At 44.4% G+C, this 20,829-nt stretch overlaps 1 protein-coding gene across 4 annotated transcripts; it reads left to right on the top strand.

Annotated features, from left to right (window-relative positions):
* CRELD1 (cysteine rich with EGF like domains 1) lies at positions 1 to 20,285 on the top strand. Of its 4 annotated transcripts, XM_081318109.1 has the most exons (12): positions 1 to 108; positions 716 to 837; positions 3,472 to 3,592; positions 3,908 to 3,990; positions 6,711 to 6,821; positions 8,032 to 8,123; positions 10,043 to 10,219; positions 12,949 to 13,044; positions 14,235 to 14,318; positions 15,068 to 15,163; positions 17,865 to 18,017; positions 18,999 to 20,284. In XM_081318109.1, exons 3-12 carry the CDS (start codon positions 3,473 to 3,475, stop codon positions 19,217 to 19,219), a joined length of 1,233 nt encoding a protein of 410 aa, XP_081174235.1. In that variant the 5' UTR covers positions 1 to 108; positions 716 to 837; position 3,472; the 3' UTR covers positions 19,220 to 20,284. The 4 variants fall into 4 exon arrangements, with proteins under 4 accessions (XP_081174235.1, XP_081174236.1, XP_081174233.1 ...); XM_081318110.1 differs by lacking the exons at positions 1 to 108; positions 716 to 837 and having other exon boundaries at positions 3,215 to 3,592; positions 17,865 to 18,021; positions 18,999 to 19,056; XM_081318107.1 differs by lacking the exons at positions 1 to 108; positions 716 to 837 and having other exon boundaries at positions 3,258 to 3,592; positions 18,999 to 20,285.
* The last annotated feature ends 544 nt before the right edge of the window (positions 20,286 to 20,829 follow it).

Raw genomic sequence — 20,829 nt, 5'->3', positions numbered from 1 at the left:
TGCGGCGGATCCGGGAGTCGCCTGGCGTGCGAAAGTGGGCGCTGCACTTCCTGGACTCCCCCGTTGGCTGGCGCTGCTCTCCCGAGGGGCGAGCGGGGGAGAGGCAAGGTAGGTTTAGAGCCCCCGAGCGAGGCGTGGGGCGGTGGGTCAGAAAAAACAAACACGTTTTTCTTGGGATTATCTTCGGAGCTGGGTTGGCCATTCGGTGGCACCGGGGTGAGGTGGGGGTGGGTGGGTGGGCTTCAGCTTCTGCCTGCCTGCAGAAATAGGGCGTCCCGGAGGGAAAACCTTCGCTGCATCCCTCCTTTGGAGGCGGAGCCGCTATGCAGAGAGGTCGGAGCAGGTGGAATCCCGTGTCATCCCGTTTACATGTCCCCTGGTTCTCTGTGTCGATTTTTTTTTAATTTTAATTATATTTTTATACCGCCCTTCTCCCGAAGGACTCAGGGCGGTGTACAGGGCAATAAATATAAAAAAGCGGAATACAAAAGTTAAAAAACGATTAAATATTTAGCCCAGTTTAAAACAGTATTAAAACATATAAAAACCCCAACCCTAACCCATCAGATTATTGCCATCAAGGCGTTTTCGACTCCAGCAACCACACTGATAAGTCTTCCAACATTGCACCCATGGCCACGGTAGCTTGGTCCATCCACTTAGCTTTTGGTCATCCTCTTCTTCACTTTCCTTCCACCTCTTCCCAATACTACAGACTTCTCCAGGGATCCGGGGTCCTCACATAATGTGCCCGACGTAGGATCATTTGAGCCTGGTCGTTTGTGCCTCAAGTGAGCACTCTGGATTGATTTGTTCAATGATCCATTAGATCCTGAAGTAAGTCCTGCTAAAGTCATAATTGCCTTTCTAAAGGAAGTGGGCATCAGCTGACATCCGTATTGTACTGTGGTGGCTTGCGGCTATTATCTGAGCCATACGGAATCAGCTTGTAACACATTTTCCAGGTGTGCTTGCTTATAACCTCCATCAGTACGGCTGGCCGACAGAATGAATATTGGTTATGTAGGCTGAGGAATGGTGGGAGTTGTAGTCCAGTGCTTTTGGAGGGTGTCTGGCTAGGAAGATAGATTTGATGCCACCTGCTGGACATCAGGATTCCCCATACCTACAGCAGCTTTAATGTTTTGGGTATCTCTCGGTCATCCGGATTTTTGCTTTTTAAAATCGTTAGAAGTTTAGTAAGGTGCCATCAATTTGTTAAAGAATGTGATGCATCTTCTTAATGTCACTTTGCAAGTCCGAGGGTTTTTAGATCAAGTAGCTTGATCTGGCTGTTACTGCTGTATCTGTGACTTTTATATCTGTGATTAATGCCTGCCTAAAATGTGTTTTGGGCTGTTGAATTAGGTTTCTATATACCGCTGATGCTATATAGGGAAATGGCAGAAGCCCAAGGCCAAATCTCATTCAAAAGTGTAATGCACATTCATTGGATTTTGTTACTACCAGATTGTGAGAGTTTTTACTTCCAGATGTGGTTGTGACTTGTTAATTTTAAAAAAAACATAAATTGGACCTGTTATTTTCAGTTTATATGACTTGAAAGTAGTTTATAGGTGAGCATGCTTAAGTGGGCATTGCATCCTGGATAATTGGGATTAACACAGCTCCTGTTTTCCAGATTATTTTGCCTCACAAAGCTTAGGTTTCTCCACTCCCAACAATGGGAATATAGAGAGGACAATGTTGTGGGTGCACAGAAACCACACAGCAGCTGCCTGGCAGCTAAATGGCTCTTGGAAAAGAGATTACAGTTATCCACTTACTTTCCAAAAATGTCTTAAGTGTTCCAATATCTCAGGGGCTGCCAGAAAGAAGAGGGAGTCAAGCTATTCTCCAAAGCACCTGAAGGCAGGACAAGAAGCAACGGATGGAAACTAATCAAGGAGAGAAGCAGCCCTAGAACTAAGGAGTAATGTTCAGACTTTTATTACGATCAGTGGAACAACTTGCCTCCAGATGTTGTGGGTGCTCCAATACTGAAGGTTTTAAAGAAGACATTGGACAGCCATTTGTCCAGAATGGTATAGGGCAGGGGTAGGCAACCTCGGCTCTTTTATGACTCATGGACTTCAACTCCCAGAATTCCTGAGCCAGCTGGCTCAGGAATTCTGGGAGTTGAAGTCCATGAGTCATAAAAGAGCCGAGGTTGCCTACCCCTGGTATAGGGTCTCCTGCTTGAGCAGGGGGTTGGACTAGAAGAACTTTAAGGTCCCTTCCAACTCTGTTATTCTGTTACATAGGAAGGTTTTTCATTTAATAATTACTAATAGTGCCAACTAAAAAGCTCAGCATCTATTTGCTACATAGAGCAGTCTTCAGTTCTGGGAAATGTAGCCCAACACATCTCAAAATCATACAGAATCCCTCTGGATATAAATAAATAATGATGGTTGTCCTCCAATCCTGTCTGTGGACTTCCTAAAGACATTTAGTTCCCTAGGAATGCTTGACTAGATAGGTTTGGGATTTATGTAAATCCTTCCCTGATTTTCCTTCCTCTGGTTTCCTCTGTTTAGAACAATACCTAAACCAGTGTTTCTCAGCCCCAGCAATTTGAAGACATGTGATCTTCAATTCCCAGAATTCCCCAGCTGGCATGCCTTAGAAAAATGCTGGCTTGTTTCAAAATCTTCCTTTACAACAGGGGTTTTTCAAACTTGGCCCTTTTATGACTTGTGGTCATAAACTCCCAGAATTCCTCAGCCAGGCACGCTGGCTGAGGAATTCTGGGAGTTGAAGTCCACAAGTCATAAAAGGGCCAAGTTTGAAGACCCCCTGCTTTACATCCTCTGGGCTTTTCCTCACTTGCCCAGGGCACAAGTATGTCTTAGCAATTTTTTTTTACTATGTTCCCAAGCTAGATTTTTTTCCCCTTGTGATTTCCAGAGAGCCTTGAAAACCCCATTCTGTTTTCTCTTTTTTCTGTCTTTCTCCTTTCTTACTTAATATTGTGAGGTAAGGTAGAAGAGCAGTTGAGATATTGGACTAAGACTAGAGAAACTGAGGATGAAAGATACCTTCAGGCATGGAGATTGAGTGGTTGACTTTGGGCCAACCTCGGTCTCTCGAGCTAAGCTACCTTGTAGAGTCATTTTTGGGGAAACTGAATATATGGCTACATATGCAGTCTTGAGCTTCTGGGGCGAAGGGTGGGATATAAGTGTAACAAATAAATGAAGAACGTTTGACCTTGCCCAGTTGCTTCCAACGCATCTTACAGCATGAAATTTTCAGATCCCAACTTCTTGTGGTTAAGATTTGGATTGTCACCCTGCAAATCAAGAATACAGATGTGGAGGTTATGCAGAATAATCTTTAACCCAAATTGCCACGTGTCTACCGCCTAGGAGCCTCTTGCTTCAGAAGCTTCTCAAATACTCTTGTTGATCTCACAAACATTCCTCTTTCTTCTAATCTTGTTCCTGGCCTGAAAATGGCTTTTTCCAGGATGAAGGTCCCACCTGCTCTGTTCTCCTTCCTCTTGCTATTCCAGTGGATGCCAAACTCTGGTAGTTCCCAGCAAGATACCTGCCAGACCTGTCGGGGTCTTGTCGACAATTTCAATAAGGTGGGAGCCTAGAAAGGATCTCCAAAATGGCCTGGGTGTATGTAATCATGATTAATGCAAAGTGGACGTCCCATTTAGCTGGGATTGCTAGGCATTTATCTGCCCTTCCCCCACCCCCCTTCAGTCTTAGAATAGAGTTTGGGGAAGAGGGAGCAAATGCTGCTGAGAGAGGTATGGAGATGTTTGGAGGATGAGAGGCAGAAAGCAGCAATGGAGGTGGTGGGTTTGCATTGCATGGGGTTGAGGGCTGCTGTGCTGGGATGGGGGGAGAAGACCAGCTCTGGCTTTGCTGTGAGGCTTGTCCTGCCTTCTCAGGGTCTGGAGCGGACACAGCGAGAGAACTTCGGGGGCGGGAACACAGCCTGGGAAGAAGAGAAGCTTGCCAAATACGCCAACAGGTGATTTGAAGGCTGGGCTGCAACAGGCCATTGGTGAGATGCTGATACTGCAGACCCCGGGCCATACCAGTATCCTCGTTGGGAAGTAGCAACCTCTTACTAGCATCCTGATTGCACGAAGTCCAGCAAGATGGGCTTTGACACTCAAGATGAAGTCTCTTTAAAAAAACAACCAAGGCTACGATAAGTCATATAGTTGCTTCATTTTAAACATTATTGTGGAAATTCTGACAATAGCCCAGATGCCCGAATCTTTGTTGCAGCTGGAGGCCAAATGATAGTGTTAACCTGTCTTAAAGCTCCAGTTTATTTTCTTAGAACAGAGCTTCCCAGCCTTGGCAACTTTAAGAAACATATACATTTGTTTTGTTTGTTTCTTATTATTAGGTTGTTTTTTTGAAAAAAAACAAACTTCATAGGACCGTTTTTTTACTCTTTAATAACAATAACAACAAAACCCCTAAATCAGACATGTCAAACACAAGGCCCGCGAAGTGGTTTCATGTGGCCCACGAAGCCATCCTGGAAACAGTGAGGGAACAGCCCCCACTGCCTTGGCACTTGCCCTGGTCCCATCTCCTTCTACCAGAGACCCTCAGATCTGTCCCACTCCTGCCCAGGCCCCCATAGGCACCCTTGATGCGAACGGTGTAGGAGCTGGCCATGCCCACCCAGTAGGCCATACGCACTCTAGCCACGCCCACCCAGTAGGCCACGCCCACCCTGGCCATACCCACCCAGCCCCTTGAGGGCAACTGCAATGCTGATGCGGCCCTCAATGAAATTGAGTTTGACACCCCTGCCCTAAATGAATGCATATCCATGTTGTCCTTAAGCATGGATGGTGAGATGTGCGGCATATAAATTTAATAAACTAATAAATATTATTGGATAGCAGTTCCCAGCCTTCCATGTGATTTTGAATTCTGGCAGTGATTGTCACCTCAATGAGGCATTAAAAGATTTGCATTAGCTGATCATGACATATGGCTGGAATAAAAAATTACTTTTTCTCCCTTAAGAGGTAGCTAAGCCTGTTATTTCACTAAGAGTATCAGAACATTTGGGAATAGTTCAAAGAGTTATAAAGAAGGAGCAAGTTTTAAATTCAGCACATTTATAGGGTATTGTCCTCACTTACCTAAAAGGGACATGGTGGCTCAGTGGATTAGGTCAGCAGTTTGGCGGGTTGAATCCCGAGTGCCCATGTAGCAGAGTGAGCGGCTGTTACTCGTCCCAGCTTCTGCCAACCTAGCAGTTCTAAAGCACGTAAAAAAAATGCAAGTAGAAAAATAGGGACCACTACGGTGGGAAGGTAACAGCGTTCCGTGTGCCTTTGGTGTCCAGTCATGTCGGCCACATGACCACGGAGACATCCTCGGACAAGCGCTGGCTCTTTGGCTTTGAAACGGAGATGAGCACCGGCCCCTAGAGTTGGAAACGACTGGCACGCGTGTGCAGGGGAACCTTTACCTTTACCTTACCTAAAAGAAAATATCAGTGAACCTGATATATATATAAATATATATATGGTTGTGTAGTGATGAATCATGTGGTAGGACATAAATGGAGCTCAATCATCTCTAAAGTTATACTCTTCACTATTTACTAGAGCTCCCAGATAGGAAATGCATATGAACTGAGGTAGCTGGCTGGGAACTGTGCCATTCTAATAATTTGGGGGGGGGAACTAATAGAAAAATAGTACTTGAGCTGGTTAATAGATTGAATTGCACCAATGCAGATAGATTTCATTTCTGCCAGTTTTAAATTGAAAAATGAGCACACAGCCAGGATGTAATTTTTTCCCCTCTGTGATGTCATCATTAATTAGCTGGGAGGTTTTCTATATAGATATCCAATCAAATCTGGAATTCTTCACGTGCCCTCCTTTCTACTGTGACCTTCCCCGTGCCTCCTCTATGAATAGCCCAAGTTTGTTACCTTTTTCTCCATTTTAATTATCCATTGTGTGAGTTTGGGTTTTAGCGACCTTGAAAGCTTACCTTTAAAAAAAAACTAACAAAGATACATTACAACTTTTTATCCTTTTTTCCCCCCCTTCATACAGTACACCTGCAGTGAGAGGTTGATTGCTACAACATTAATTAGTTAAGGAAATGTTCCCTTGGTTGACAAACACCTTCCATGTTTGTTCCATGCTTTCACAGCTGTTGCTCAGAGCATCCCCAGAGTCTCTTGCCTGTCATTTGGCCAACTCCTGACTTGACTCTGGGGAGGAAGGAAAGCATTAGAGACTGGCTGCTGGCCCGAAGAATCTCTGGATGAGATTTTGAGAAAGGATACGAAGTTCATTTAAGTTTCCTGTATGAAAAGTCAACACAGGTAGTCCTTGACGGTTTGTTTAGCGACCGTCCAAAGTTACAAGGGCACTGAAAAGTGACTTATAACCATTTTTCACACTTGTGACCGTTACAGCATCCCCACGGTCATGTGATCAAAATTCAGAAGCTTGGCCACTGATTCATAGTTGTGACGGTTGCAGTGTCCCAGGGTCATGAGACCCCCTTTTGCAACCTCCTGATAGGCAAGGTCAATGGGGAAGCCCACCCATCTTCAGGCTGCCAAAGTTGAATAACGCTGGCTTAGAGGGATGACCGTGGGCTGTTTTGATCAAGCAGGCAGGGTTGACACCCTAGGGCAGAACTTGTCTTGTCCAACTCCCTCAATTCTCATGCGGTCTCTTTCTCCCCTCCCAGTGAGACACGTCTGTTGGAAGTTTTGGAAAGTGTGTGTTCTACATCAGATTTTGCCTGCCACCAGCTGCTGGAGCAAAGCGAAGACCACGTAGAACACTGGTGGTTTCGTGAGTGAGTTAAAAAGAGGAAGATGCTTTAACTTACGTAAGGTGGAAGAAGCTCACTCTGGAGGCTTATTTATTACAGATCATACCAGTATTCCCCCACGTTAGCAGGAGGAAAATTCAAGCCATGGGGTTGAAAGGAGGAACTTCAACGGTCCATATAATTCAGTAGGCAAAGTTAAATAAAAAAAATCAGAGACAGAATATCTGCTTTGCCTGCAGAAAGCATCTCCAGGTAGACCTTGGAAACCCCAGACAACACCACTAGTCAGTGTAGACCAATGGTCCACAATCTTTCTGGCACCAGGGACTGGTTTTGTGGAAGACAATTTTTTTATGGGCTAGCGGGTGGGAAGGAGGAGGTTGCAACCTAGAATGGCCATGGGACTTGGTTTTGGCTAGTCTAAAGAAAAGAAATAAGGGAGACATGATAGCAGTATTCCAGTATTTGAGGGGCTGCCACAAAGAAGTGGGGGTCATGTTACTCACCAAAGCACCAGAGGGCAGAAACAATAGTTGGAAACTGATCAAAGAGAGAAGCAACCTGGAATTAAGGAGAAACTTCCTGACAGTGAGGACAATCAACCAGTGAAATAGCTTGCCTCCAGAAATCGTGGGCGCTCCATCACTGGAAATTTTTAAGAAGAGACTGGACATTCACCTGTCTGAGATGGTGTAGGTTCTCCTGCTTGAGCAGGGGGCTGGACTAGAAGACCTCCAAGGTCCCTTCCAGCATTCTATTCTATTCTATTCTATTCTATTCTATTCTATTCTATTCTATTCTATTCTATTCTATTCTATTCTATTCTATTCTATTCTATTCTATTCTATTCTATTCTACTCTACTCTACTCTACTCTACTCTACTCTAATTCCCAATGATCTGAGGTGGAGCTGAGTCAGTGATACAAGTGTTGGAAAGTGGCTGCAAATACAGTTGAAACTTTGCTCACCTGTCATTCACATCCAGCTGTGCTGCTCAGTTCTTAACAGGCCATGGACCAGTACGGGCCTGTGACCCAAGGGGGTTAAGGATCCTGGTGTAGACAGTCCTGTGTTGTATGGACCAATGATCTGACTTAGTATCTGTTTCCCTCTCCTGCCCAAATACTATATGGCTGTTTCATTCTTGGGAGTTGTACAGAGCTTGTATAATTGATAAATTGCACCATGGTGGAATGAGGAGCAGCAATAACCAGACGATTTTTTTTTCCTTAGGCAGCAGCACCATCCAGACTTTTTCCAATGGCTGTGCATGGATACCCTGAAATTATGCTGCCCATCTGGCACCTATGGCTCTGATTGTCAGAGTGAGTGTTTCTAAGGCCCCTGGGGTTTATTGTAAGGGATGCTCTGACAGCCTTTGCTTAACTCTGGATCCTCCAGAATCTGGCTGGAGCAAAGACTCCAGTTATTTTCCCTGATTTAATTTCTTAATCCATATATGAGCTAAGGGTTTGAGATATTATGCCTGAGATTCTTAGGAGTATATATTTTCAAAGGCCTTCTGCTGATTCTGTAACTTGGCAGCATTTCTGCTGGCTGGAGATGAGGAGAATTCCAATATTTCTAGAAGGCACCAGATGGGGGAAAGGATCATGAAAGTGTAATAAACAGATCCGAGATGGCTTGTTTTTAATACAGATAGTCCTCATTTAGCAACCACAACTGACCAGCACGTCTGACATTAAGTGAAGCGGTTGCTAAAGTGGAAAATCACATGACTGCAACTGCTTTCCTTTTCCCCATTCCTCCACTGTTTGGCTTAGTTATCCCTGCACTGGGGTAATTAACAAGAAGGGAATTAATATTTGCATTTCCATTAATTGGATAGGAAGGGATTAGAAGAGAATAAGCAGCCACACAAGGAGGAATACACTTTGAAAGTGATGCAGACGGCAGTCATGAATGCGCAACACAGACAGCCTGGGTATCCTTCATTGTGTGCCTGGTTACTCTCTTGCAATCCCTTCCTTAGCAATATCTCCACTTTGCAAGAGGAAAGATGGGAGAGAGGAAAAATAAAATCAATTTCTGCAGGCACTCTCTGCCTGACCCATTCCTCCTCCACTCACAGGGTGGAGAGAATGGAAAGTAAGCAGGCACACAATGAGGAATACACTAGGCTGTTTGTGTAGCACACTTGTGGTTGCTGGTGCCAGTGCCTTGCTCTCGATGTGTATTCCCTATTGCATTCTTGCTTCCTCTCTTGTAATTCCTTTCTCTCCAATCCTCCACTCTGCAAGGGTAGGGGAAGAAAAACAAGAGGGTCAGGTACAGGACTACACATACTGACTGTAATGGTGATCACATAACTGAATGACTCTGCAAAGTGGTAAATGCTGGCATTGGTTGTAAAGTTATTTTTTGAGCACCACTGTAACATTGAACAATTGCTAAACAAGGCAGTTGGTGAGCGAAGATTGCCTAGGATTTCCAATCATTTGAAAAAGAGTAATAATATTCAGTCACCAATTCAGCTGGAAGGGATTACTCAGTATGGGAGTCCAAAATAAAATACCTCTGACAAATGGAAGTCTATTTAAGTGCATCTAATGGAGAGAAACCCACTGCCTTCCAAGGCAATTGGGGTCCAGAGTCCAACTGCTTTTCCTGTTGAGAAATGTTTCCAGTATTCAATCAGAATCTACCTTCCCATAAATTGAGACCAGTAATCCACATCCTGCCTTCTGGAGAGACAGAAAATCAGCCACAGATGTGCTCTCTGTGACAGCTTTCAAGTGCTAGAAGAGTGTTAATCATTTCCTTTCCAACTTTTCCTCTCAGAGTTAAACATTTCACAGTCTTCTCCACATACAAATTAGCTTCCAGTCCCCTGATCATCTCTATTGTTTTTCTTTGAACTATTCCAGTTCTCTGAATCCTCCGTAAATTGTGGTGCCTAAAATTAATCACACTAGTTAGGCACTTAGTTTCCTTCCCCATACATGAGTGGCTGGCCATATTGGATGGATGGATGGATGGATGGATGGATGGATGGACAGAAGGATAAATGGGTCGCCTAATGGGATAAGGAGAGCCGGTCCGCTTGAAGTGGTGGGGTTGAGACTTGAATCTTTAAATACTGAAGTCTTTAATGAAAATTCTTAACATTGCAAAATGTAGGTATCTGGAATGGGGAGAAAAGGTGAAGTAGGAAATCTGAGCACTGCAGAGTTAGAGCCAAGCTCCATGTTGGTTTCCGCTTCTGATTTCCATCTCTCCGCAGCCTGCCCTGGAGGTGCCGAGAAGCCTTGCAGTGGATATGGGCAGTGTGATGGTGAAGGCACACGTGGAGGCACTGGCCTCTGCATGTGTCAGACTGGCTACGGTGGCCCCTTTTGTTCTGAGTGTGGAGATGGCTACTATGAAGCTGCTCGCAATGACAGCCACCTGGTATGTGCGGGTATGTAGAGTGTTTGTGCTGGGCTGGGGAAGGTTGTGGAATTGTCATTTTGTAATCTCTTGGGTGTATCGGGCCAGAAATCAGGAGATGGGGAGCTCTAGTCCTGCCTTAGGCGCAAAGCCAGCTGGGTGACCCTGGGCCAGTCACTTCTCTGGGCCCTAGGAAGGAAGCAACGGCAAATCACTTCTGAAATCTGGCCAAGAAAACATCAGGATGTAATCCTGGCAGTTGCCAGGAATCAATCAATCCCCTTGCAGGCTAATACTACCATTGATGGTGGCTTTCTGTAAACAGTGTCCCTCTTCCCTTTATATCCTAAATCAGGGGTCTTCAAACTTGGCCTTTTTATGACTTGTGGACTTCAACGCCCAGAATTCCTCAGCCAGGCATGCCTGGCTGAGGAATTCTGGGAGTTGAAGTCCACAAGTCATAAAAGGGCCAAGTTTGAAGACCCCTGTCTTAAATGGTAGCTTTTGTTCCAAGCTTTGGCCCTTTGAAGGGGAGAGAAGGGGAGGGTCTGAAAATATCTCCTATCTTCCTTCTAAATTGAATATAATAACCATTATTTTTTTAGGAAAGGTTTTGAATTTAAAAGTTATCCATCTTACATTTACATTCTCTGAACATGGGTAATTAATCTGTTTATATTTGCTGGACAACCCTCTCCATGTCTACTTTATACTTTCCAGTCTTCTCCTATAAGTATGGTAGATATTAAGCATGACTTTGTTGTAGTATAACATACAGTATCGAGGAAGTACTAAGTTAGGAGGAGAGCCAGCCTGGTGTAATGGTTAAAGCACCAAGCTAGCAATCAGGACACAGTGAGTTCTAATCCCACGTTAGGCACAAAACTGGGTGACTCTTGACCAGTCCTTCTCTCAAAAGAAGGAACATTTATAATGCATTGATTACAATCATTGGTGATCTATATTAGCTGTGTGCATAAAATGAAAAGCTGAGGTTCCTCTGAATGTTTCAAGTTTTCTGGCCATAGAAAGTGCTCCCTCATTTTTCACCCTCAAGCTACTTCGTAGAACCACCCTGAGTATGAATTACCACTCAGTGGCAGAAAATTAAATTAAGAGGATGATTTTGAAAACACGATGATCAGTTCCTATAGAAAATAGCGGGAACACATCTTTGCTTTTGCAGACTCAAAAATCGCTTTACATTAGAATCTGTTATCAGCCGGAATGATAGATTAAAGTTTTTTTTTATTTATTTAAATAAACCTTTTGGTCACCCGGTCAGCAGCTTATAGGACAAAGACTAATCTTCTTAATTTCTTTTTCGTTAGCACAATTCCATTTTTATTTTTAAAAAACTCTGTCCTTGATTAATTTTACTGGCACCCATGTCTTTAGCAAGCAGAACATGTAGATTTTTGCAGCTTCCAGGCCCAGTGAAGGAACTATACTTTTTTAGTGATGTTTTTCTTACACATAAGAAGAGATGCTTCTTATAAAGAAAAATAAAGAAAAAGCAGAGGAATTGGTGGTATTTCTCTTAGTGTTGTAAGGCAATCATTAACATTACCCCGATAACAACAAGCACAAGAACAGAGTTCTCTCTCTCTCTCTCTCTCTCTCTCTCTCTCTCTCTCTCTCTCTCTCTCTCTCTCTCTCTCTCTCTCTCTCTCTCTCTCTCTCTCTCTCTCTCTCACACACACACACACACACACACACACAAACTCCAAATGCAACAAATTAGCTTATACCAACCTAGAAATGTTGCATTTTAAATACAGTGTACTTTAAAGCTTGCAAGAACAAGTAAATCAAAGTTTCATAATCAAATCAATACTATATTTACAGTTACATTTATAGTACCTTAGCAGCATTTAGCAATAGCAACAGAACTTAGACTTATATATCGCTTCATAGTGCTTTACAGCCCTCATTAAGCGGTTTACAAGGATGGAAGGCTGAGTCAGCCTGGAGCCGATGAGAATCGAACTGCTGAACTGCAGGCAGCCGTCAGTCTGCAGAAGTAGCCTGCAGTGCTGCATGCTAACCACCATGGATCGTGTGTTGCTTTATGTGTGAAAAGAGTTACACCACACACATACTTTGTATTATCTGTCTGTAAATTAAATCTCAATGCAAGAAATATGCGATCCACCCATGCCATCTACACATCCCAAAGCAAAGTTAAAAATAACTGGTTTATGTGGCCGATTGGCCACGTAAACTACAGTATGTCAATGCTGCAAACATTGTCATGTTTTGCACTGACAATATAAGAGACAGCCTGTTACTTTAATTGCTTCATTTGTGGGGGAGGAAATCTACCCGGATGTTGAGAGAAGATTGGAAAAGCCCGCGTACAGAATGGGAAGTGAAACCTCATATGTAAAACTAATTGGATAATGTGATTTATGACGTGTAGATAAGGACGGGGATTGTGTGTGTGTTATGATGGGTTTGTGGGGAGGAGATTTCAGATTCTGGCATCCCTCCATGAGTGCCGATGTTCCATTTCGTTATTAAGACTTTTTAGATAAACAATGCTTGCATTTTGTTTGAAACTCTGTTTTTTTATCGGAACCATGACACAGTTGTTTTTAACTTTGCTTTTGCATACAACTTTGCTTTGCATACAACTGCTTTGCACACCACTGGGAAACAGTGTTTTCTTCAGCCCTGTAGTGCTTTTTTTCCTCAAGTTTCCACCTCACGTCAGTTGTAGACTGTATTCCTTTTCACACAATTCTGTCTCCCACCCAGAGTGCTATCGGGCCTGTGGGCGCTGTTCAGGCCCCGAGGATACCAGCTGTTTACGCTGCAAGAGAGGCTGGATGCTGCACAACCAACGATGCATTGGTGAGCCTGTGGCCCTGGGAAAGTCTGGAGTTGCTTGGTGATGTTTGAAAAGGCAGACTTCCTTCAAAGGCCTGCTTCTACTAGTTATGGTGCAGGTAGTCCTCAATTTATGATCGATCGCTTAGCGACTATTCAAAATTACAACAGACTCCTCAAAAGGTATTTACAAGCCTAATTCCTTCCCCCCCCCGCAGTCACATGACTGAATTTTGGGCACCTGGCAACTGGTCGGCATTTGTGGCTGTTTGCAGTGTTCCACAGTCATGTGACCACGATTTATGACATTTTTGCTGAAAACACTCCATAGTGAGCAAAGGATTCACTTAATGACCAGCCCATTTGCTTAATGACTGCTGGAAAAAATGGTCACAAAATTGAGTCGGTCCCTTTATGATTGTCATAACTTACAAGAATAATTTGGCAGGCACCATTAATATCACAAGTCAGAGACTACCTATAATAAATTCAGTAAATAATCATGAAGATAGATAGTCCTCGACTTATGACCACAATTGAGCCCAACTTTTGTTGTTAAGTGAGACAGTTGTTAAATATGCTTTGTCCCATTTTATGACCTTTCTTGCCACAGTTGTAAAGTGAATGGCTGCAGTTTTTAAGTTAGTAATATGGTCGTTAATAGAATCTGCTTCCCCATTGACTTTGCTTGTCAGAACGTCGCAGAAGGTGACCCTGGGACACTGCAACTGTCATAAATATGAACCAAGCATCTGGTTTTTGATCACCTGACCTTGGGGGTGTAGCTGCCACGGTTATAAGTGTGAAAAATGGTTATAAGTCACCTCTCTCAGTGCTGTTGTAACTCCGAACGTTCGCTAAACGAATGGGTCTAAGTTGTGGTGTACCTGTATCGTGTTTTTAACTGTTATATATGTATATTTGGATGTTATAAGCCAGGGGCCCTCAACTTTGGCAACTTTGCTTGCTGAGGAATTCTGGGAGTTGAAGTCCCCAAGTCTTAAAGTTGCCAAGGTTAAGGACCCCTGTTATAAGCTACCTAGAGTCTTTTACAGCAGGTAGCCGCAATAAATTTAATAAATGTTAATAAGAGAAACAGCGACGTAGAAGCTCATAGGAGAATCTAAGATTCCTTCATGAGAATTGAGAGTGAGGGCAGGAGGGAGAGAAGGTCTTCTGCCTCCCCTATCTTGATCTCTCCATCTTTCTTGCAGACATAGATGAATGTGGCACCGATATGGCACACTGTCGCAACAACCAGTTTTGTGTCAATACAGAAGGCTCCTATGAATGCCGAGGTAAGAGGTTAAAGCTTCCAAAATGAACCGTCTGTTGCTGTAGGCACCCCTTGAACCCATTCAAGAGGCAGACCTGCTTCTGCCGGAGAAACGGGTCTTCGGCAGATGATCTGATGTTTCTGTTCCTCTGGGTAATGTGGGAAGCCAGGCCATGAGCGCATCAACCCTCGTTTGTCTTGCTTTGGTGCATGAATCCTAGTAGGCATCAAGCTCTTCATGGAAGCAAAGCATATGCAAAAATGACACAATCTACCAACCGAGGACAATGTTTTTCCCCATCTCCCATAGGCAGACATCCTTAGCCAGGTGGGTAGATTTACATCTATGAGAGCAACCTATGTTTCAGTCGTAAGCAGGAAGCAGTAGATGAATTGATGCTTCATGTTCATGCTTACTACATTTATTTGTGCATGTGTGCCTTTGAGTTAGTTTCTTACTCCTAGCATTTGCCTGGAGTCCAATCCCTGCAGTTTTGGGGAAGTGATTTGCCTTTGCCTCTTCCTTCTTCCTAGGGCTGGGAGGGAAGGATTGGCCCAAGATCACCCAGCTGGCCTTGCACCCCAGGAGGGGCTAAAACTCACGGTCTCCTGGTTTCTAGCCTGGTACCTTAACTGCCATGGTTCATACAAAAATAATGTTCTAATATTTCTCCCTTACCTTTTCAGCCAGCCATCCAGCCTTACTTTACCCTTGGGGGGTGGGCAATGCCTATCCCCAGCTCTTCATTTTGCCCTCTACTTTCTCTTTAGACTGTGCCAAGGCTTGTATTGGCTGCATGGGTGCTGGGCCTTCTCGCTGCAAGAAATGCAACAAGGGCTACCAGCGAGATGGTGTCAAATGCCTTGGTAAGTTCAAGTATCGCCCCTTTCTATGCAAGTGTTCCTATGAGGAGTCCTTGGTGCTCTCTGAATTTGGTTGTTTTCATGCAGATGTTTCATTAGCAATAGCACTTAGACTTATATACTGCTTCATAGTGCTTTGCAGCAGAGTTCCCCAATGTTTCCAGCTCTGTGGACCAGCAGTGGTGGGGAGAGGGGATGGTTCTTAATGAGCGGTGGGCAAGGGCACAGGGGCGTGCAGCTCTATTTGTGCAAGTGGCAGGCACACGTGCTCGCCACTCGCGCAAATGGAGCACATGCGCTCGCCTGCTGCTCGTGCAAGTGGGGATGCACACGCACGCACATGAATGCTCGCCTGCCACTTCCGCGGCCTGGCTCTGAACGGCTCCGGGCCGAGTAGTGGGCCACAGTCCAGCATTAAGCGGTTAACCCAGTCAGCATATTGTATATGGCCCCCAACAATCTGAGTCCTCATTTTACCAACCTCGGAAGGATGGAAGGCTGAGACAACCTTGAGCCGGTCAGGGTCGAACTCCTGGCAGTGGGCAGAGTCAGTGCAATACTACAATCTAATCATTGTGCCCCCATGGCTCCTGCCCAGTTTCATTACCCAAAGTAGGTAGCATCATCAGTGCTAGTAAGGAGTGGGGTTTGCTGTCAGTTTATATTCTGGTGGCTTGCCCTGTCAATGTTGGTGGGGGTGGAGAGATTCTTTGGTTGGGCTGTTTACCGTTGGCTTTTTTGGCAGTTCCTTGACTGGATGTTCCTATTCCTGCATAACTGGGAGGCAGCCAATCTTCTGGGCAGCCTAGAGGACCTGGCCTGTTAAAGTAGCAAGGTCCCCTTTAATTTTAACTTTGGGAGTTGCTGAATTGTTGCAATCTGTTTTCCTCGGACTCCAGATGGGGCTGTGGGGGTTGGCTCTATCCCGGAAAATACTCTAAATTGGCCCCAACCCTGTTAGCCTTTTGTAAGTTCCTAAAATCCTATCACTGGAGAAGAGCCTAATGCTGGGAAAGATTGAGGGCAATAGAAGAACGGGATGACAGAGAATGAGGTGGCTGGATGGAGTCACTGAAGCAGTAGGCGTGAGCCTAAATGGACTCCAGAAGATGGTAGAGGACAGGAAGGCCTGGAAGAACGTTGTCCATAGGGTCGCGATGGGTTGGACATGACTTCGCAGCTAACAACAACAACAACAACAACAAAATCCTATCTGTGTTTCTGTGCCTGAGAGGCTGAATGTGTTAAGGGCCCCATTGCCTAGTTGTATTGCTAACTGGCCAAGTATCTTGCACCTGTGTACGTATAATCTGTATGTTTTTAGTGTTTTTTATTGGTTTAAAATGTTTTTAGCATTTTTGATTGTAGGGTATTTTTTGAACTGCATGCCGCCGAAGGTCATTGACTGAAACGGGCAGCTGTAGAAATTGAATGAACCAATGCTGTGGCAGCTAGAATTATTGCCATCCAGTGCCTGCAAATTCCTCTCCCGTGATTGCCTCAAAGTTAATATAATTCATTAAATGGCTGAAGTCACAAAATCCACGTGGGAATGCCAAAAATCTCGTGTAAAATGTCAGAAGATTTTTGTCTTTTTCCACAAGCGTTCAGACGGTTGGTATTTTGCAGGATCTGGTTGCTTTCCTTAGCAAGTTCCCAATTCATTTGCTGTGAAAGAGTTACTGATCACTGAACTGGAGTCTAAAGAGTAACCTGAGATTTTGTCCTTTGGCAGGTATGCAGCCCAGCCAAAGAAGGAATAGAGGAGTTCCAGAAAAAGTTGTAGGAAGGCTATGGAGTTATGGATAGAAATTTCAAGGAATGAACCAAACATGTAGAGTTAAATAAAAGAGGTGGATCATAGTTGGCTACCAGTAAGGGTAGTCCCTGACTTACATCAGTTCGTTTAGTCACCGTACAAAGTTGCAACAGCACTGAAAAAAGTGACTTATGACCATATTTCACACTTAACAACCATTGCAGCATCCTCATGGTCACATGATCAAAATTTGGCCGCTGGGCAACTGGGTCATGTCATCACCTTTTGTGACCTGACAAGCAAAGTCAATGGGGAAGCCAAGTTCCCTTAACAACATTGTTACTAACTTAACAACTACAATACTTCACCTAACAACTATGTCAAGAAAGGTCATAAAATGGAGCCAAGTTCACTTAACAACTGTCTTGCTTTGCAACAGAAATTTTGGGCTCAGTTGTGCTCAATAAGTCCAGGACTACCTGTATTTTTTCATGGCTTTTGAGCCCTCAGCTCTCTTTTCTCCAATCGTAATTCCAAACGTAACAAACTAATGGAAGACGAGGCCTGAGAGCCCAGGCCGGGTAAGATGTAGCATATAAAATATGCAAACCTTATCTGGATTGATTTGCTAGGCAACAGATTTTTTTTCCCCTTGTTTGGAGCAAAGCCCAAATTTAGATTTGTCCTTCCGACACTTGAAATCTGCTGAATCAAGGTTTGGGAAAGTAAATCACTTCTCGGCCTTTTGGCTAAGATCAAGTGAAGGTTTGGGAAAGTAAGGATTTACTGGGTTAGAAATGGTGACTGAGGGGCAGCAGTTGAGCAGGGATGACGCTGCAGAGCTCAGAAAACATGGCTGCTGCATTTGTGGATGAGAATGGGAGCTACAAAATGGAGGAGTTTTAGCCAATATGTTTATGATTCTATGACCTTATTGGCTCCCAGATGTGGATGAATGTGCTGGTGAAGTGGAGGAGCCTGTGTGTACGGGCGCCAACGAGGTTTGTGAGAACACAGATGGCAGCTATCGCTGTGTTTGCGCTGAGGGGCATCTACGCAAAGAGGGGATCTGTGTGGAAGACAACCCCCCAGGTAAAAGTTAGTAGGTGCATTTTTTTTGTTTATATCTCACCTCTAATACTTTTACAAATAAGGTGGCCTAATACTCATTCTTCCTCCTGTTTTCCCCTCAATCAAGAACCCGGTGATGTAATATGATGTGGGTTGGGCTGAGAGAGAGTGACGGGCCCAAAGTCGTCATCCAGCCTTCTTTCATGGCTAAGGCGGGACTAGAAGTCACAGTCTCCCGGTTTCTAGCCAGGTGCCTTAACCACTAGACCAGTCTGGCATCTCAAAGTTTCTTGCTATGCGGTAGCCATAATTCTGTCTAGGACTAGCTTCAGGATCCGTCTTTGTTGTTCTCTGCTCCCTGTATTCTGCAGACATTTCCTCACAAAACTGCCCTTTCAGGAATAGTTGGGGTCTACAATTGAGTTAAACACAATCATCCCAATCAGAGTGATATTCCAAATCACACAGAAATTTGGATTTATTTTGGAGTAAATGAATTGTGGAATTGAATGGCATGGTGGCCTAGAGTTGGAGCTCTCGCCTCACTATCTTAGGTAGAGACAGATATTTCTCTCTCTGGGAACAAAGAGAAAATATCTGCTGCGAACTCCATGTAGGCGTCAGGAAGGGCATCCAGCCAGTAAATGCTCAGCTCCATTCAGTTGCCCCAACTCCACCCTGAGGCAAGGGATTACAGGGTTGTTAAAAGATTTTAAAAAATGAATTGTGGAATTATTGTTTTCCTTACTACTTAAATATATTTCCGAATCAAACTGAGGCTCACTTTTTACATAGAGGGCAGGGGAAGGGCGAACCTAAACCGATGTTTCTGAACCTTGGCAAGTTTCAGATGTGTGGACCTCAACTCCCAGAATTCCCCTTGATGGCTAGGGAATTCTGGGAGTTGAAGTCCACACATCTGAAACTTGCCAAGGTTCAAAAACACTGACCTAGAGAGCCAAACTGACTGCCTTTGCCACTGCTGATGACCTCTTTGTTCCCCTGCAGATGCTCCTGAAAAAGGATTCTTTGACGACATTACAGATGACGAAGTGGTTGTGCTGCAGCAGATGTTCTTCGGGGCCATCATCTGCGCGCTGGCCACCTTGGCTGCCAAAGGAGACATGGTCTTCACTGCCATTTTCATAGGTGCTGTGGCTGCGATGGCCGGCTATTGGATGTCGGAGCGCAGCGACCGCGTTCTCGATGGCTTCATGAAAGGGAGATAGGGCTTAGGCAGGGATCACTCCCTTCTGCTTCCTGCCTCGGAGAGCCAGCTGGGGGGGCGGGCAGGAATACCTTGACCCCTACCCTTTCCCCCTTATCTTAGCAGGTTTGAAACCAGGAGATGGGAAATACAGCCTGCATCCCCATCTGGCCTAAAACAAGCCTTGACTTTCTGAAGATATGCTGGAGGGACAAATAGGAGCTGGGAGATCACGTGTGCTCTGCAGGCCTACCACTGAGAGGTCCTGACGGATATTAGAAGGGACTGAATACCCCTTAGGAAGTTTAAGGTTCAGAAGAAACTGCCCCTATTATTGTCCAGCTGACCCGCTCTCCATGCATGTTGGGATGATCCTGGAAGAGTTCATCCCAATTAAGCTATGATCTCTCCCACTTGGGGCTGCCAAGGCTAACTGGAGAGAAGCTCAGCTCTTTGGGTCTGTGCTGGCAGGGGGGGTTTCCCTGCTGGCTTTTGGGGAAACCTGCCCTTCGGCCAAGAGTTGACCTACACATTGCATTGATGGAAGAGAAAAATGGCAGCAATACATTTTTAGAGTGTTCCGCTTCAGGTAGGATCCAGTGTTTGGGCTGATCCCTGACCTCAGAATCACCCTGTATTGAATCAACCAGTATCATAAGAGAGAGAGCATAATATAAATTTAATAAATAATAATATATACACTTATTTCTGTGGTCAGAAGTGGTACATTTCAAAATTTTCTCATCTGTATAATAAATGTGCGGGCTTGCTCTTACTCTGTTGGTGGCAGCTTGGGAGGCAAAGGAAATTGGAAAGAGGCCTGCATGTCCACTTTTTCACTTTGCAATTCTGTATCTCAGGAAAAATAAATGTGTCTAAATCCACATGGCTCCTACCATTGCACGCTCTCAGTTTCACGTGCCAGTGGTTTTTGTTCTACCAGACGTTTGTACCCACAAGGTTCGAAGCTTGCAATTTCACTTCAGCCTTCATGTTAAAAGAACTTAACATGGAGAGGACTTGAAGAAATCAATGAAAACGTTCCTCTGTCTCTGTTTTCCACAACTGCATGAGTTCTGTCGGTCTTTTCTCACGCATGACATTTTGATCCTTGGACTATCGGACAGGAATGAGTGGAATTTCAACTAAGACAGCTTCAATCCTCTCCTCAGCTTAACTTGTTGGCTTGCTTGAGCTTGTAGGTCACTCACTTGCTTAGTAACTCTGGATGGCTTACCGAAATAAAAGGAAAATGGCTAAACAATAGCTAAAGCAAACCATACAATTGTTATTTTACAACAAATGTTTAAACAGTTGTTAAGAATCAGAACAATTAAAGGCCCTGAAGAAACAAGTATGCCTATGGTAAAAAACAAAAAACCTCTTCTAAACTAATGAAAGAAGATTTGTTTCAATTTAAAATACAGTTTGCTCCACAATGTGGCCCTTTCCACAGAGAATTAATCAGCTGGAAAGGAGGCCTTCTAATCCAAACGCTGCTCAAGCAGGAGACCCTATCCAGGGGTGGGCAACCTTGGCTCTTTGATGACTCGTGGACTTCAACTCCCAGAATTCCTGAGCCAGCATGGCTCCGCTTGGAAACCTCTCCCTTTCCCCTCAGCATGGCTGGCT

This window comes from Vipera berus, assembly GCF_964194415.1.
Source record: "Vipera berus genome assembly, chromosome: 2".
Taxonomy (NCBI): domain Eukaryota; kingdom Metazoa; phylum Chordata; class Lepidosauria; order Squamata; family Viperidae; genus Vipera; species Vipera berus.
This window is presented reverse-complemented; position numbering and strand designations above follow the sequence as displayed.

Coding starts and splice junctions, on each gene's coding strand:
- CRELD1 (XM_081318107.1), top strand. CDS start 3,458: ATGGCTTTTTCCAGGATGAAGGTCCCACCTGCTCTGTTCTCCTTCCTC. Junction 8,124..10,042: donor CTATGGCTCTGATTGTCAGA/GTGAGTGTTTCT, acceptor ATCTCTCCGCAG/CCTGCCCTGGAGGTGCCGAG. Junction 13,045..14,234: donor GCACAACCAACGATGCATTG/GTGAGCCTGTGG, acceptor TCTTTCTTGCAG/ACATAGATGAATGTGGCACC.